Below are 19,448 nucleotides of genomic sequence, written 5' to 3'. Positions count from 1 at the left end.
TATAAAAGGCGAAGTGTGATTGGTCAATATTTAAATTATTATTTACAGACGAAATGTTACCTGGACATTGGGGACTACGCAGTGTTGTTAGTTTTAAATCACTGGCAGGATTCTGCAAGTAAGGTTTTGATTGGTGGACATGAGCTCCAACTGGCTGGTGTTAGATCCACATGTAATTGTGGAGCTAATTTTAATTAGATTGACAATAAAGCTACAAGCAGTAGCCATTACACTAATGTTGTTATTTAAATATGTTGTTAAACCTGAAACAACTACCAATATTTGCAGAAAGTGTCAGAATCGTCCAATATTTTATGTGTATTGGCGTCCTACTTTTACTTATTGGTGCCCAGCTCTCAATGAGGTCAGCAAGAGGCGAAACATTACAAACAAAATTTAATTTCAAAAATGTTATTTTAATAGCATTTTTATCCAGTTTACATGTTGAATGTCACTTTCGTACCATTACGCTCAACCACGAATTGAACACAACTGTGCTGCATGGCGTTGGATGCATCTGTTGACATTACTGTTGCATTATCGGATCGACCGGCCTGTTGACGAAGAGGAGTGCTGTAAGGGGGTGGCTTCAAACTGTTGGTGGTCGCGGAAACTTTTCGTTGTACCACGTCATCTACCATTTTGAGCAAATCGTCGCTCGTCCTTTTGTACCTGCAAACGAGGATTAGAAACATGTAATTTTCTTCTATGCTATATTGAACATATACGCCGATATGCGATTTCTAAGGGGAGAGGGGTGGGTGATTGAATGCCGGTGGGATAATATAACTCTGACATCTATCCCACATATTGTATTACCTGAATGCTAAACATATAGCGCTGCAGTATGTTTTAAGATAAGACAATTCATGTTACATATCATTTTCTTGGAAAACATTCCATTCGTTTTTTGGTGATGATGATAACTAGTTTAACGTGCCCATATACCACTAGGGTTTCGAACACGCCCATCCCGAGTCCGACCTCCGATAAGATCGGTGGCCTGACTCGGGATGGGGGGGGGGGGGGGGGGGGGTGTTAAAAATGGGCAGAATTTTGAAAATAGCAATTAGTAAAAAAGTTAATAGAATAAATAAAAAAAATAAAAAGGTTACAAGCCAAAAAAAAAAAGAATTGACTGCTCGGCCGAATATTTACATAATTTGGAGCATTTTAGAAGGACAGTCCAAAACTAAATAAGAGAAAGAAGAGAGGATCGGACTATTTAATAATATAAAAAAAAAAGAAGTAATTTCGACATAAAATTTTGAACGCAGATCTAAAAGTTTAAAGTCCGATCGATATGTCCACGCGAGTGGCCTCGTTAAGGCCGTTTGGGTGCACAATTTAAAGGGACGAGATGGGTTGCATCCCGTCAAGAAAATCCCTAGATTGACAGTCGATAGACGTTGAAGGTTTAGTGCTGTGCTGAAATACAGATCTTGAGAAGCCGGATCCGTCTGAACGAGAGAGAGTATCAGACTAGGGTATAGTCCAGTCGTCATGGGTTGGTATAGTGGTGCGGACGGGCCCGACTCCGGAGGATACGAGATGGTATCACTATAAAGCAAGGTAAAGTCTAGAAAAAGAGTAGTAGGGGCCAACCCCGCTTCCTATTTCTTCTTAGAGTGGGGCGGTCAATATTCCAGTGCTGCTAGGACAGGCTCGGACATGTAGAGACTAAACGCGAACAACCGTGGCGTTCTGCAGAATGGCCGTCATACGAGTCACGAAAAAAACCAAGTCGACAGTCAGACGGAGAAATGACGTGGAGGCAAGGAATCTCGCTAAAAAAGAATCCATCCTGGTGGTGCATACTGTCGAAACGAGAAGCGTTCCAGCGTTCAATCAGTTCCAATGGCCGCATACATCCCAGTAGTAAACTTCATTTCGCTGACAAAAACAACGAAATGAAGGACCCCCAAGTCGAGCACACGAAAGCACGTGCAGTGTGCACAAGCGAAACAAACACGTCTTACCGCGTGGATCTCCAGACTGGGAATGTCGTTTTTTGGGGGTATTTTTTCTTCACCATTGCAAATATCCCTTCACACGACGGGTCTATAAAATCCATAACGAACATTTAGCGAGTGTAAGCAGTCGGACATTAAATTGTTACAGGGCCTTATGACGTAGTTTTCGGTCCTTGTAATGGTTACTTTCGACCATTATAATTATACAAAATATATATACAAGTACATGTAGTTACAAATAAATCCAAATTTGTGTCGGTAAAAAACCCAAAACTAAATAAATTACTTTCTACAAGACAAACTTTGAATTATCGATATTTTGCAATTGCGTAGTTAGCAGAAAATTCCTAACTTGATATATGCATGTACGTTCTATAATTATAATGTCCGAAAGGCTTCATTACAACCGAAAACTGTTATAAGGCCCTTTAGCTGAGGACATCAATGGTACTTACCCTCGAATAGCTGAAGACCTATGACCAGTCCGTTCAGCTATTAGTTGCTCATCAATGCCACATTCATACAACCGGGTGGCCGTCGTGGCACGAAAGGAGTGATTGGTGTAGAACCCATTGAATCCGGCATTCTCACAGAGCCGCCTGACAACTCCTGATAGAAGGTGTCGCCCAACGACCGGCCCTCGTGCACAAATATTGTAGTCTCTTCGTAGTTTATTCCTTACATAAACAACGTTTACAAAAAAAGGGAAAAACTCATTCGGGTCGGGGTCCCTTTGAATTGTTTTTTAATTTGAACCCCCTTTTTTAAATCAAAGGGGTGAAATACTTTTGAAACTAATTATTGTTGTGCCCTTAAATTTTTTTGATTTGCCGATTTCCTGTTAAATTTTAATTTTTAAAACCGTTTGCCCAAAATCCTTAAAATGTACAAGGGTTTTAAATGAAAGCAAACGAAATAAACCCACCAAAGACATTTAAAAAACAATCCCTTCCCACAAAAGGGAAAAGAAACCCGGGCCCCCAAACCACCAAAGGTTTTATATCGCCCCAAACACCCCCTTTGGGGGGCCAACCGTTTAAACCCATAAAAGGGCTGGGCAAATCAATAAACTTCTTCCAGCCCCAAAAAAGGGGGGCCCCCCGGGGTTGGGTGGGGCCCCGGGGGGGGAAAAAAAAAGGGGGGGGGGGGGGTTGGGGGGGGGGTTGGGGGGGGGGGGGGGGGGGGGGGGGGGGGGGGGGGGGGGGGGGGGGGGGGGGGGGGGGGGGGGGGGGGGGGGGGGGGGGGGGGGGGGGGGGGGGGGGGGTTGGTTGGGGGGGGGGGGGGGGGGGGGGGGGGGGGGGGGGGGGGGGGGGTTCCCCCCGGGGGGGGGGGGGGGGGGGGGGGGGGGGGGGTGGGGGGGGGGGGGGGGGGGGGGGGGGGGGGGTTTTTTTTTTGGGGGGGGGGGGGGGGGGGGGGGGGTTTGGGGTTTTGGGGGGGGGGGGGGGGGGGGGGGGGGGGGGGGGGGGGGGAAAAGGGGGGGGGGGGGGGGGGGGGGGGTTTTTTTTGGGGGGGGGGGGGGGGGGGGGGGGGGGGGGGGGCCGGGGTTGGTTGGGGGGGGGGGGGGGGGGGGGGGGGGGGGGGGGGGGGGGGGGGGGGGGGGGGGGGGTGTGGGGGGGGGGGTGGGGGGGGGGGGGTGGGGGGGGGGGGGGGGGGGGGGGGGGCGGGGCGGGGGGGGGGGGGGGGGGGGGGGGGGGGGGGGGGGGGGGGGGGGGGGGGGGGGGGGGGGGGGGGGGGGGGGGGGGGGGGGGGGGGGGGGGGCCCCCCCTGGGAGGGGGGGGGGGGGGGGTGGGGGGGGGGGGTGGGGGGGGGCCCTGGGGGGGGGGGTGTGGGGGGGGGGGGGGGGGGGGGGTGGGGGGGGGGGGGGGGGGGGGGGGGGTTTTGGGGGGGGGGGGGGGGGGGGGGGGGGGGGGGGGGGTTTTTTGGGGGGGGTTTTTGGGGGGGGGGGGGGGGGCGGGGGCCCCCGGGGGGGGGGGGGGGGGGGGGGGGGGGGGGGGGGGGGGGGGGGGTTTTGGGGGTGGGTTTTGGGGGGGGGGGGGGGGCCCCGGGGGGGGAAAAAGGGGGGGGGGGGGGGGGGGGTTGGGGGGGGGGGGGGGGGGGGGGGGGGGGGGGGGGGGGGGGAAGGGGGGGGGGGGGGGGGGGGGGGGGGGGGGGGGTTTGGGGGGGGGGGGGGGGGGGGGGGAACTTCTAGGGTGGAACCCGAGGGGTGCATCCCTCCACCCCGGGCGGGGCCACGTAAGGGAATAAACAAGGTTCTTTGCAATAACTACCAAAAAAGCAATTTAAAGGCTGCAACCCCACCCCTCAGGGGTTCAAATAATAAGGGACTACAAAAGGTATTCAAACCCCAAACAAAATTTTTTGGCTTCATTAAACTTCCATCCGCGGGGGCCGAAAATATTAGGGCTTTAACTATTAGGCTCACCCAACAAAAACTGTTCTATGGAAAAAGTTTTTTTGGATGACTTTTGCTGAACTCCCTCAAACAGAACTGTACAAGAAATTTTTAATTTAAATTGGGCTTTTTTGGGAACCCTAAACAATAAAAATTGTAAAATATATAAAAACAAAAATAAATAAGAAATAATTTAAAATTAAAAATGGAGTTAACAAAAAAAAATTTTATGGGTATACTTTATATTCATAAAACCAAAAACTCGTATTAGTTTACCGACCCTGGATTAAATTTAAGAACCAAAAAAAAACCTATATAGAAAAAATTTAAAGGGTTAAAAAGGGCCCCTTACCAAATTTTCCAAAGGTTGCCCCTTTAAAATGATTTCCCATTACCCAAAACTTGTCCAATTTAAATTCCGATTATCCAAATATGGCCACACAAAAAATTAAGTTTTTAATTTTTACAAAATGGGTACAACTGACAAAACAAGGAGAAAATTTTTAAAAATAATTGGTAAAATTTAATGTAATTTAATTTCACGGGGTATTTTAAAGTAAAAAATTACTTTGGGGACAATTTTACAAATACACAAAGGACAGTAAAGAATCATTGTGGATAAATAGTTTTGCATGTCTCAACGAGGCATGGACCTTCTTTCGAAATAAATCGCGGACATTCTTGACATTACCCTGGATCACCATGGAAGCAAAGTTGTGGAATGTCCTTAAACGACTTGGGTCGCGATCACTGCCTATCCTACTACTTATATCTTCTGCTACTTGGCAGAATATTAATTATAAAAAAAATGGAATTTTAATAAAGCCAATTGGCACAAGTTTAGAGACTTGTGTGATAAATTAGACCATGGGCAGATTAGAAATAAAAATAGTAATAAGTTTAGTGATAATTTAATTAATGCCGTTATTAAAATTGCAAATTCAATAGTCCCCATTTCAAATAATAAAGTAAAATCTAATTCTGTACCTTGGTGGACAGATGAACTTACTAATTTAAAAATACAGAGAAATAAATTAAGAAATAAAGTCAAAAAAGATAAAAACTGTGAAAATGTTAAACAATTTAAAGAAACTAAATATAAATATCTTCAGAAATATTAAAAGCTAAAAAAGCCTCATGGGAGCAATTTTTGTTTTTCAATTGACAGTAAATGTTCTATTAAAGACGCGTGGTCAAAAATTAAAGAATCCAGGGGGAAACCAAATACACACAATAATATTTTAAGAAATAGTAAGATTTATTTAACTAATCAACAAAAGGTTAATGTGTTGGGACAAACATTTAGAAATAACTCAGCAACTACTAATTACTCTAAAGTTTTTCAAACAAAAAAATTAAAAACAGAAAATGAAGATAAAATTCCCCTGGATTCTAAATGCCCAAAGGGTGACACACTCTATAATCTACCATTTAAACTCCAGGAATTGCTCAATGCTTTTTCTAATCGTAAAGGGACTGCCCCGGGTCCAGATAATTTTAGTTATTTGTTTTTTAAAAATATACCAATAGCTATCCTTGAGCTATTCCTGGAGTTATTTAACTTAATTTGGAAACAAGGTTACATCCCCCTTGCTTGGAAACATGCTGAAGTTTTCAGCCTTCCAAAAAAGGGGAAGGACCTTTCCAATCCTACTAATTATAGACCTATATCCCTAACTTCCAGTGTGTGCAAGACCATGAAAACTATGGTTAACAATCGCCTTACCCACTTTTTGGAAAGTAATAATTTACTTAGTCAATTCCAAAGTGGTTTTAGGAAACATCACTCCACCACTGACCACCTTGTCCGTTTACAAACCGAAATTAAAGATGCTTTTCGGAAGAAACACATGGTGGCGGGGGTGTTTGTTGATATCGAAAAGGCTTATGACATGGTCTAGCGCCACGGGTTGTTAGTTAAAATTTATAATATGGGAGTAAAAGGTCAGACGTTTAATTTTATTGATTGTTTTATACACAATAGAACGTTTTCAGTTAACCTTAATGGTTTTTCTTCTCCCATATTATATTTAGAAAATGGAATTCCCCAAGGATCAGTTATTGCACCAACTTTATTTGTATTTTTATAAACGATTTGGCCAAGGTTTTAACTGATTCAGACATATCAAATATATCAAAATTAAGTATCGGGCTCTTTGCAGACGATACAGCTTTTTGGAGAATTGGTAAAACATTGAAACATATTCAAAAAGATCTCCAAAAAGATATGGCCAACCTTCAAAAATGGTCTGAAACCTGGGGAGTTACCATTTTACAATCTAAAACTAATTGTATTTTATTTGTTAATCAAAACAACCGCACTAAACACAAATTAAATTTATACTACAATAATATTTGTATAACCCAAGTCTACAGAGTGAAGTTCCTTGGAGTAACTTTTGACCAGAGTCTCAATTTTAAAGACCATATTACAGAAACTGTTAATAGTTGTAAATTTTATATAAATCTATTAAAAGTTTTATCAGCTACCCTATGGGGCTCAGATAGAAAAACTCTGCTCATGGTCTTTGAAGCATTTATAGTATCCAGACTTCAATATGGAGCACAGGCCTTTTGCTGTGCTTCTGAGGCCCAGCTAAAAAGGTTAAATTCAATATATAATAATGCACTTAAAATTATAGCTAGGGCGTCAGTGTGCACCCCATATGACAGTATCCTAGTTGAGCTGGGAATTCTCCCATTACCACTAAGACGAATTAAGCAATTTTTTTATAAAATAAAAAATTTAGTACCAAATAGTCCTGTTAATTCTTTAAAGCCTATATATGTGATTGCTTTCACTGATAAAAACATGTCAGTCATTTCTTATACTCACAAATATTTAGAACTTTTTAATATGGCTGACTTAAAGATCACATCTAATACTACATCAAAGAATGTTCCCTGGTTAATTAAGCCTCCCCAAGTTGTTTTTAAAATTAAAGATGAAATGGATAAAATTAGTTTCCCCCGTTTAAGAATATTATATTTAGACTAGTAAATGAAGACATTTATGGGGAATACATAAATATATTTACAGATGGATCAAAAGATCCAATCTCAGGTAAAACAGGAATGGCTTTCGTAGTTCTAAAAGACACTAAACCATTTATTAGTAGAGCTAGGCTCTCAAACAATCTTTCTGTCTATACTACTGAATTGTTAGCCATTTTGCATGCTCTTATTTGGATTTCTATTAATATTAAACAGGGTAACAAACCACTAAAGTACGTTATATACTCCGATAGCCTGAGTGCCCTACAGGCCATTGGGGGCTCCAATAGTGTTAGACCAAAAATAATTAACAATATAATTAAATTCTATAACCAGATTATTTTAATGGGTGGAGAAGTAATTCTGGAATGGGTACCTGCTCATGTTGGTATCTATGGGAATGAATTAGCTGACCTAAATGCTAAGAAATCCTTAAACAATGAAGCTGTTAACATTAATGTTAAATATAATTATCTTGAGGCCTGCTCATTGGTTAACCCATGCCTTGTTAAACTGTGGCAAACCGACTGGGACCACAGGACCAGGGCATGGCATGCCAATATTAAACCCGTCGTCTCCACACGGGGACCAACATCCTTCAACTTAGAAGCTACCAAAATTATTACTAGACTAAGAATGGGAGTCACTGTAGGACTTAACAATATTAAATTTATAATTAGGAAAAGTGAATCTCCCAATTGTAACAGTTGTAAAGCAGTTGATGATGTAAACCATTATTTATTTAATTGTAAAAAATTTGACAAAAATAGGGAAAAAATGATGGAATTTTTTGAGGATAATAATATGAATTTTAATATTAAAAATTTATTAAATCCAGATAAAAATATTAAAAATAAAATTGATAGAGTGCTGGTCTCCTATGTTGTGGAGACAGGAGTTCATATATAGGCCCCTTAGCTTCAAAGAGTTAAAATATTGGGATTAGGCATAGCTGTCTGTTTCCTCTGGCTACTTGGCGTCGACCATAGTGGTGCTGCTGTTTTTTTGTTTTTGTTGTGGGTTTTTTTTTTCTTGTGGGCGCCACGCCCTTGCTGTTTAACTCTGTGTTACTTTTTGACATGCAGGAACCGTTTTTTTTTGGGGGGGTGGGTGTGGGGTTGTGGGTGGTTGTGTGTGTGTTTTTTGTTTTTTGTTTGTTTTTTTGTTTGTTTTTTTGTTGTTTGTTGTTGTTGTTTTTTGTTTTTTTTTTTTTGGGGGGGGGGGGGGGGTAGTTTTTAGTGTTTGCCGTTGTTGTATATAGTTATTTTAATGTGTAGTTTGTTGGTGGTGGATGTATGATGTATGTTTGTGTGGCTCGGTGGTGGTTAGTGTCATCTGGCAGTGACACTTTCCTGCTCCCCGTTTTACTACCTCTTTTAACCTTAGTTTTTAATGTGTTTATATCATTTTAAAAAAAGCAAATATTGTTGTAAATGTGTTTTATTATTAATTATTGTGTGTTGTATGTTTTTAAATATAATTTGAAGCTCGGTCTTTTAACCTAGGGGTTTATTTTTTATTTATTTTTTTCTCTTTTTAATATAGTTTAATAATAAATTGTGTATGGGGGTGGATGTTTTTAATTAAATAAATGTCCTCGGGTGTTTTTATTCAGTCCACCCGTGGTTGGGGCGGGGTAGGTCCGGGGTGTCTCGTCTCCTTTTTGGGGTCGGTTTGGTGTCGGGTTCTTCTCTTGGGGCGGGTTCTTCACCTTGGACTTGGCCCGAAGGCATAGTTTTGGATCAGTCCAGGGTATATAATCTTTTTCAAACTTAATCTTTTTAAGGGCATATAAATTGTGTAATTTTTCATTTTTCATTTTTCATTTACCTGTTTGGAAATGCCCAGTCAAAAAAAAGCGTCACACTAAAGTAATTAAAATTAATTTTTATTTAAATACCATAGGTTATTTCAACGACGCATCAAAATCCCCCTATGCCTTTTATAAATAATTCAAAATTGCCCCATTAAAAAGTAAAGTATCTGTCCCACACTCGACCACTGGCCATGCCAGAGACTGGGTGTGGGAGAGACGTGCCTGAACCTTAATTGGATAGAGGCACGTTAATAGAGTTTACGCTACGCTACATGAAGCCAGAAGCTGTGAATTCTGTCGAGAAGGTTGCAATTCCTAAATTGGCAGAGATCTTTGCGGAAATGACGATAGACTCAATTCCCGTACGGTTTCAAGTTGATTGTGGAGCGTCGGTTAATATTCTGCCAAAGAAGTATGTTGCAAACCATCAGTTGACACAGTGTAATAAAACGTTGCAGATGTGGAACAAGACAGAGGTTATTCCACTAGGTATATGTCGAGTGATTGTGAGAAATCCTTCGAACAGGAAGAAGTACAATGTTGAGTTCATGGTTGTAGATAAGGAATTGATGCCGTTACTTGGTGCTCGTGCTAGTCAGCAGATGCAGCTGATTACAGTAAATACAGAAAACTTCAAACGTGTTTCAAAGGTGGATGCTGGTCTTACACAATCAGAGAGAATTGTTGAAAACTTTAAAGATGTTTTCGAGGGTGAATTAGGGACACTGCCAGGGAAAGTCCATTTGAAAGTTGACCCGAGTTTCGAACCGGTTGTGTCTCATCACAACAGATTACCAGTTTCAGTAAAAGATGATCTTAAAAATGAACTTGATTGATTGCAGCAACTTGGTGTTATTGTCCAGGTTGAAGAGCCTACGGATTGGGTGAGCACTTTGGTAGTGACTTCAAAGAAAAATGGAGGGATACGTATATGTATTGATCCTCGTCCTCTTAATGAAGCTTTGAAGCGTGAGTACTATGAAATGCCAACTATTGATGGAATGTTGCCAGAACTTTCAAAGGCGAAAATGTTTACTACTGTTGACTTGCGTGCTGGTTTTTTGGCACTTGGTGCTTGATGAAGAATCCAGTGTGTTGACTACCTTCAATACACCATTTGGTCGGTTCCGATGGTGTAGGCTACCATTTGGTTTGAGTGTATCACCAGAAATATTTCAGAAACATTTACATTAGGCTTTAGAGGGTCTTCCAGGAGTGCTTTGTGTCACAGATGATATCATTGTCTTTGGAGGAGGAGACACTGATGAAGAAGTTCAAGCTGATCATGATAAAAAAAACTACAAGGTTTGCTGAAAAGATGTTGGGAACGTGGCCTGAAAATAAACAAAGATAAACTGAAACTGTGTCAGAAAGAAGTGAAGTTCTTGGGACACCTGATAACAGATAAAGGTGTAAAACTCGACCCAGAAAAGATTCGTGCTGTATTGGATATGCAGAATCCAAGAAACGTGGAAGAAGTACCGAGTTTAATGGGTTTGTTAACTACTTGGCTAAGTTCATGCCAAAGTTATCTGAAGTGTTAACAAGAACAGATACTCCATGGTTGTGGTCAGATGCTCAGGAGAAAGCATTTCTGAGAGTAAAGCAGATGGTGACTGAGGCGCCTGTGCTGACCTACTATGATCCATCCAAAGATCTGACTATTCAGTGTGACGCAAGCTCTAAAGGGCTTGGTGCAGCTTTGTTGCAGTGTGGAAAACCAGTGTCGAACATTAACTACGCACATATAGTAAAGGAGATGTTGGCAGTGGTCTACTCACTTGAAAAGTTTCATCAGTATGCTTATGGAAGACGTGTGTATATCCAGAGTGATCATAAACCACTAGAAAATATAGTCTCAAAACCACTTCACAATGCTCTGAGACGACTTCAAGGTATGCTTCTACGATTGCAAAAGTATGACGTGCAGATCTCTTATAAGAAAGGGAAGCAGATACACTATCAAGGGCATACTTACCTGATACACTGAATGAGAATCAAGCTGACTTCGAACATATTAACATGGCAAGGTTTTTACCAATTACAAGTGTTAGGTTGGAACAGATTCGAAGTGAAACAGAAAAGGATGACACATTGCAGAAACTAAAGAAAGTAATTCTTCAAGGATGGCTGGAGACAAAAAATTAAAATGAGTTTCCTGTGGAAGTTTCACCATATTTTCATGTGCGAGATGAACTTTCGGTCCAGAATGGATTGATCTTTCGTTCAGAACAAGTGGTTATTCCGAAAAACCTGAGAGCAGAGATGAAACAGAGAATTCACACATCACATATTGTCATAGAGGGATGTCTGAGACGTGCGAGAGAAAGTTTGTACTGGCCAGGGATGTCTAGTGACATTAAGGAGTACATATCAAGGTGTGAAACATGTTGCAAGTATGAGGTTGAACAGCAAAAAGAAACGATGATGCCGCAGGAGATTCTGGTGAGACCGTGGCAAAAGGTTGGAGTTGATCTGTTCACAATTGAGAAAAGAGATTTCTTAGTTGTTGTGGATTATTATAGCAAGTTTTGGGAAATAGATAGACTATATGACACAACAGCAAACACAGTGATAAACAAACTGAAAGCACATTTCGCCAGGTATGGAATACCTGAGACAGTCATCAGTGACAATGGTCCGCAATTTACAGCAGAATTCGTCAAGTTTTCAAAACTGGGATTTTGAACATAACACTTTCAGTGCATACAACTCAAGAGCAAATGGGAAAGCGGAATCAGCGGTGAAGACAGCAAAACAGTTGCTTCGAAAGGCAAAAGATTCTGGTGCAGATCAGTACATGGCGTTGTTGGATTATCGCAATACACCCACACAAGGAATAGGTTCCAGTCCAGTTCAGCGATTAATGAACACTTCTGCCGACTACAAGTACTTTGTTGAAACTGAGAGCAGTTAACGAAGATGCTGAGTTGGCAAAACTCAAAGACAGACAAAGTAAACAGGTACATTTATTATAACAGATCAGCAAAAGAATTGAAACCACTTTCAAAAGGAGACGTCGTGAGAATGAAACCATTTCAACGAACAAAAGTGTGACAGAAAGCAATAGTGAATAAGAGACTAGATGAAAGGTCATATGAAGTCAAAACCTCAGATGGTGTCTATCGTAGAAACAGAGTCCACTTGAGAAAAACACCAGATAAACCACCAGTTGTGATTGGTTCGAAAACTGATGTTTGTGAACAATCATTGACACCAGGGCACGTGAACAATGATTCTGCGAAAGAAAAGCTTACTGTGGAAAGTCCATCTACACCTAAGATGTCTGTGGACAATTCTGTGGAAATTCCAAGGATTACACCTGTGAAATCGCCTATGAGATCAAACATGCAGATGCCAGTGAAAACTCGTTATGGGCGAGAGAGCAGAAAAACAACAATATAATTAATTAATTATTTAGAGCCCCAGGGTCCATATTTTTGAAGCAATCTTAGCCTATGAAATCGTAAAATCATCGTGAACTATGACGTCACTATGGCGTGTGCTGTAGTGACGTCACAACCTACGATCATCTTACGATTTCGTAACGCTAAGATAGCTTCGAAAATACGGGCCCAGGAGGGTAAGGATTCGCAAAGGGGGGAACGTCGCGTCCAATCCGGTCAGCGATCCAACAGGCAGGTAAGGTCTCACTACACAGAACACTTTAGTTCCTAATTGTGGCACATGTTATGGTTCACATATTCACTTCTAGGAAATGGTGAAGAATTAAAACAATATGTATGTTTAATGGTATGCCTTCTGGCTGTATTTTGCCCATGTTATTTTGTCCATGTTATTTTGTAATATTATGCATCGACCTTTTGGGACATGGGTATATAGCGCAAGTGACAGCCGGAGTGAATCGGTTAATGAACCACCTATTCGGACCGGTACTACTAGATGCGGTCATATAGCAAAAAACTGAGACGGAAATGTTCACAATTTTGGAGTGAATATAAATGCTTATATAATGTATGTTCGCAATGGTGTATGTTGTTAGTGCCAACGAGAAGTGCCGGGGGATGGAGGCCTCCTAACAGGCATTCTACCGGTCGAAACCGCCTACACCCTACCGCACCCAAATAGCACCCTACCACGGCGTCTCTCCCCCCCCCCCCATCCCGACCACCCCCAAGTTATCCATGCAGCAGGTAAGGGCGATTAACTATGAGGATGATATAAGGGAAGTCAGGGAGGGAATGAAGGAAAGGAAGATGAATGAATGATCGTGAACAGCCCGCCAGTCGCCGTCCGGAGTAATTGGTGGAAACGTATCACAATTTGTCGAGTTAAAGAGGGTTGATCGGTAGAAGTCACTTCTAGAGGTGTCCACAGAGCGTTCCCCAAGCTTCGTGCGCATAACATCCGATCGGATGCGTCACTTATACGGATGACAAAGTCATTGCTATATAAGCCTCAGGGGCATCCGGGTAACCACTAAACCGTTAAGCGGACTCCCCTGAGTATCGGCCAGGCCATTTTTTTTATTTTTTATTATACTAATATTTGACCGATCGAGTTAATAGCCTGTTAAAACCTATTTGAGTTAAAAAAGGAAAATATTAGCATATATAATTAAAAACATAATTAATTAAAATTGGTAAGAGGAAGAATTAAAACTACACCATAACATTTATTAATAACTATAAGGTTAAAGCTGCAGTGTCTGGACTATTTTTTATTATTTAAGCACTTAGAATAGATGATCCAGTTCTGTTTGGTACATAAAATTTAATTTTGGATACCAGACTTCAAGAACCCAGTATCCCACCGGGATGCCATATACATGTAATACTAAATTCTCAGGTGGGATACCAGATTTTGAAATGTTAGTATCCAACTGGGATACTGGCCAAAAGATTAAATCTCGAACACTGCATACGCGTTACATGTTAATAATTACGTAACGCTCTAAGGGTAGAGGAAGAGGGCGGGTTGTTCGATATACGTAACATTTATGAAGACTATATGTTATTTCTATTCATTACTTGGACCTAAAAATGTGGGGTTTTTTTTTAATGCGCGGTCGGTCTAGGATCGATCCCCATCGGCGGGATTGTTCCAGCCAGTGCGCCATGACTGATATATAAAAGGCCACGGTATGTGATATCCTGTCTGTGGGTTGGTACATATAAATGACCCCTTGCTAAAAAAAACTGAAAAAAAAAAAAATATATATATTTTTTTTTATCTTGGTCAGGGAAGGGTTTCGACCCCCAATACCCCCCCCCCCCCAACCTGCACATGCGCCCGTTTCCTCTCTTAGATTATATGTCAAAATTACCAAACGTTTGACATCCAAAAGCAGATGATTATTAAATCAATATGCTCTAACACTGATGTCGTTAAACAAAACAAAATAACTTTACCCTTTCCAAACGAAATAATATTTATTTGAATTTGTCGATTTTACAACACGTAAAATTAAAAAGTTTCTACTTTAGTATATTTTATTAAAAATATATACATGATCAATGTGTTATACAAACTAAACTTTGAAACTTTGAAAGTTCTACTAACACTTTATAAAATATTAATTCTTAAATAGGAAGGTACGATTGTCGATAGTACGTTGTCAAGATCAAAACCGGTTTTAACGAAAGAATAGTACGTATCCTCAACCGAACGTTCTTTGTACAGCGCAAGAATTCTCATTTCATTTTTTGAGACGAACCCTACAATTTCAAATCCGCAAACGCACCTGTTAACTGAAACAGGCTGTCGTTTGTGGTTTGCAGAGCAATGGCCGCACAGGCGACGAATCGAGCGTATACTTTTGACGTTCTCCGTTTATAGCGAACACACACACATATTTTAAAAGAGCAGTTGAACTTGTATTTCATATTTGTGCATGATATTATTATATGGTAACCAGACACTGTAACTTTAAAAGGGGCATATAATGACAATAAAAGTCAAAAGAAAAAGAAAAGGGGCACCATCTACATGTAGTCTTCTAAACTAATAAAACAGATTAGAAGAACATGTATACATTATATGAGCAAAAACGATAACCGATAGAAAGCGGCATGCGGATGCGCTAGTAGACATCGAGAAAGGCTCCATTCCCCCATCAAAGCCCCATATGAGATGTCTATTAAAATTACCTGAAGCGTGCCGCTTACCGTAGGAGAATAGGGTAGGGTGGGGGTAGCCCGTATAGTTGTTTATCACCTAAGAAGCTTCGGCAAGTCTAAAATACAATAAAAAAAATTAAGACATATTAACATTGCATTAACAACATAATTAAAACCATAAATATATATATAAGAATTATTCGACTCGAGTCCCGTGGATGGGTGCAATGAAACAGAGTCTGCTATCATCGGAGACGTGAATGCATTCACTTGCTAAACGTGTCTGCCATTGTTAACATTAAGAACGGATAAAGGGGGGGGGGGGGGGGGGGGGGGCTAAGCTTTAAATCTTTATCACAAGCCATAATTGGCGTGGGGGAAAAGGCCACTGACACCCACCCCCCACCCCCCATGTAAATAATGATTAAGGAAAATTCATACAAAGTTACGGGCAGTCCTCAGGCCGTCTTTATCTGACAGACATTTTTTATTTTAATATTAAATTAGAATGTTTGTGTCCTCCACAAATGGCCCGCTCCACTAATCGTTTATGCATTAGGGGTGGGTTAAATAATTTAATGGGATTAAATTTAATGTCTAGGTCAGTAACTATATTTTTTAAGATGACACGTTGGTCTTTATATTTATTACAGTAAAATAGATAGTGTCTAACGTTATCAGTTTTTTGGCATGCTACACACATAGGACTAGGAGTCTTTTTTATATTATGTTTGCTGTCGTTCAGGCCTAGAACTACTCCCAAGCGGAGTCTAGTTATAATTTTTTCGGTTTTAAGATCTAGATAAGTGGGCCTTTTAAAATTAAATTTTGGTTTAATTAAATAGTGCCATAGTCTTGTTTTATTATCCCAGTCTTTTTGCCAAAATTGAATTAAATTTTTATGTGCTATGGCCATAATTTCCTGGAAATTAACATTAGCTTTAATATCAATTTCATCATGTAAGAGTGCTTTTTTAGCAAAAAAGTCAGCGTGTTCATTGCCAGATATGCTGACATGAGCAGGAACCCACTCTAAAACAATATAGTGGCCTTTATTGCTAATATAGTTAATTAAATTAATTATTTGTTTAATTAAATAAGAACTCCTGAATTTAAGGCTATGGAGAGCTTGTAGGGAGCTTAGTGAATCAGATAGTATTAAACATTTCTGTGGTTAGGTAAAATTATTAGTGTTAGAGAGAATCCACTGAGAGAATCCACTGAGAGAATCCACTGAAGAGCAGAAGAGATAGCGACCAGCTCTGTAGTGAATACTGAGACATGGTCGGTCACTCGTGCTTGACAAGAAATTGGTTTAGCTGGCAGTTCAGGAGTAACATAAAATGCCATGCCTGTTTTGCCAGTAACAGGGTCTTTGGAGCCATCTGTATAAATATGAGTAAAGTCGGAATAAAAGTCATTTAAGGCTGCCTTAAAGATAATATTTTTAAAGGGGTTAAATTCAGTTTTTAAGTGTCTCATTTCTTAATAGTAATGAGATATTGGGTGATTCAATTAACCAAGATGGCTCCATAGTACCAGCTATTGAGTCAGCATTTAGATCGAAGGAGTTCTAGGTTGGAAGCCATTCTGTTATTAAAGATAATAGCAGAATTAATGTTTAAGTCTAAATATAGGTTATTATTTGGCTTCATTACAGAAACTGGGTTTGTAGGGACCAAAGTTTTAGCTTTGAACCAGTGTCTAAGACATTGGTGCGCCTAACGTTTAAGGGGAGGATATTAAGCTCAACACGCAGGCTGTCATTCGGGGTTCCAGGGAATATTTTTGCTATGATCCTCAGTGCCTTATTATAGACTGTTTCTAGTCTATCTAGCTGTGTTGGGGATGCACAGCAAAAGGCCTGAGCACCATATTGGAGCCTGGAGACTATGAGAGCCTCGAATATCATTAAAAGTGTATGTCTGTCGGCTCCCCAAGTGGTAGCCAACAGAACTCTTAGCAGATTAATATAGCTGTTACATGAAGTAACTACATCAGTAATATGTTTAACAAAGGACAGTGATTGATCAAAGATTATTCCCAGAAACAGTAGAGACTTGAGAAATAGGAGAATGATCAAGATTAAGGTTTAGTTTATAGGTTCTAGCTTTACCGTTATCAGTAAACAACATAGCAGATGTCTTGGACTTGGAAATACTAACTCCCCAAGAATCAGCCCAATTTTGAAGCTTGTCAATATTTTTTTGAATATCTTCTTTAATTTTTTCTAAACACTTTCCAGAGCGCCAAAAGGCCTTATCGTCGGCAAAAAGTCCGATACTCAGCTTAGTATCTTTTCTAGTTGTATTAATCAAAACAGAAGCTAAGTCATTGATAAAAATACTGAAAAGTGTTGGGGCTATAACAGAGCCCTGTGGTATACCATTATCAAGTTTCAAGACTTCAGAAAAGGATTCCGCTACGTTGACAGAAAAGGTTCTGTTAGCTATAAACCGTTCAATAAATGTAAACATGGACCCCCTAATGCCCATGTCGTACACCTTTATTAATAAGTCATGACGCCAAACCATGTCGTAGGCTTTTTCCAGATCAACGAAAATACCGACCACTTTTTCACCCAAACTAAAAGCATTAGAAATTTCAGATTGTAGCCTAAATAAGTAGTCGGTTGTAGAGTGTTTTTTTCTGAAGCCACTCTGGTAACTAGTCAAAAGATGGTTACTTTCTAAATAAAAGCTAAGTCTGGAATTAACCATACACTCCATGCTTTTGCATATGCTAGAAGTTAGAGAGATAGGACGGTAGTTGGAGGGGTTAGTAAGATCCTTGCCCCTCTTGGGAAGGCTGAAGACTTCCGCATGTTTCCAAGCTAGGGGCAGGTAACCCTGTTTCTAAATCAGATTATATAATTACAGAAAAAGATTGAGGATATGATTAGGCACATTTAAAAAAAAAAAGTAATTAAATTTATCTGGACCTGGGGAGGTACCTTTTCTATGAGTAAAGGCCTCAACCATTTCCTGGATAGTAAAGGGAAGATTATAGTTAGCTTTAGAGAATTTGGCTTCTGGGGGATTTTAGTTTTGGCAAATTTAGTAGGAAAGTTACTAGTGCTGGAATTGTTTTGAAAAGTGTGTGTGTAACCTTTAACGGGATGCGGGAGTATGACAACCCATTCCTGACATAAACAGCTCTTCCTCCCCTATATGTGCCACTGGTGTTGTGGAAAAAACCCTAAATAGCCTGAGATATTAAAAGAAGTAAAGTAATTTTTAGTTTTAGTTTTATTTAAATTAATATCATCAAGCCAGGTTTCTTGGATACAAACTACATCTATTACTGGTTTAGCATTTTAAAGATAATTCTTAAGCTCATCTCCATGTCCTTTGGATTTCAGGCCCCTAGCGTTCCATTGCAGAATGACCAAGCCTTTAAATAAATCAATCCTTTTATTATCAATTTGGGTATTTTAGTTCTCATGTCTCCCATAATCGGTTTGAGGAAGTACTGGAATTAAAATTTTGTATAAAATAATTAATCCATGTTGTGGTGGCTAGGAGGGAAGACGGGAGTCGGTCTGGCCATTCTGTTGGTGTACCAATTCAGGTTATTTGGTAGCACACTTGGTTTGCTAATTCAGACCCCCAAATGATGTTTAAAAGAAAGGCAGGCTGCGTGTGTAGCTGATTTAATGACCTCCTCGTTGATATTTCCCTTAGTAGTTGCCCCCAAAGAACCGTCCAGAAACAGTCCGGTCAGGGTGCGCATTAGCTGCACAGCCGCAATCGGGCAGTCTGGGCCGTTAATAAATCTGGTTTTCATCAGTGGGGGAGGGGTTGAGTAGGCGCCCCTAACATTGTGGTTATGAAGATTAGTGGGTGGGTGAGGAGGGCCAGGCCCAGATGTGTGTCTTTTGTGAGTAACAGGGGGCCTAAACACACCCAATGAGGGACCAGTTTTCTCCCTTGGCTTGGAGTTGAGTAACCTCATCGCCTCCTTGTAGTGGCTGCATTCCTGGCTGTGTGTAAAGTGCTGGACCCAATTTCACTAAACATCGTAAAGCTACTTTCGCATATACACGACCTTTATCAGGACCTCAACACGACCAAGCTCGACCTTAAGGTCGTTCTTGGTCGTGGAGCATCGTGGCAAATATGCAAATATGTGTCAAGTGTACGACTGTCATACGACAGTCATACGGCGCATTACGATGGTGTACATTCTTTATA

The 19,448-nt window shown here is 40.9% G+C and overlaps 1 protein-coding gene across 1 annotated transcript; it reads right to left on the bottom strand.

The window, feature by feature from the left end:
* Positions 1 to 3,137: 3,137 nt before the first annotated feature.
* LOC121372206 (basic proline-rich protein-like) lies at positions 3,138 to 4,115 on the bottom strand (the record flags this gene model as incomplete). Its single annotated transcript, XM_041498491.1, has 1 exon — positions 3,138 to 4,115. A coding segment is annotated over one exon (978 nt), but the record flags the coding sequence as incomplete, so codon positions are not given.
* Between the last annotated feature and the right edge of the window lie 15,333 nt (positions 4,116 to 19,448).

The sequence above is a fragment of the Gigantopelta aegis genome, chromosome 4 (assembly GCF_016097555.1).
Source record: "Gigantopelta aegis isolate Gae_Host chromosome 4, Gae_host_genome, whole genome shotgun sequence".
Classification (NCBI taxonomy): Eukaryota; Metazoa; Mollusca; class Gastropoda; order Neomphalida; family Peltospiridae; genus Gigantopelta; species Gigantopelta aegis.
The sequence above is the reverse complement of the archived record's forward strand: the minus strand, read 5'-3'. Positions and strand labels throughout refer to the sequence as shown.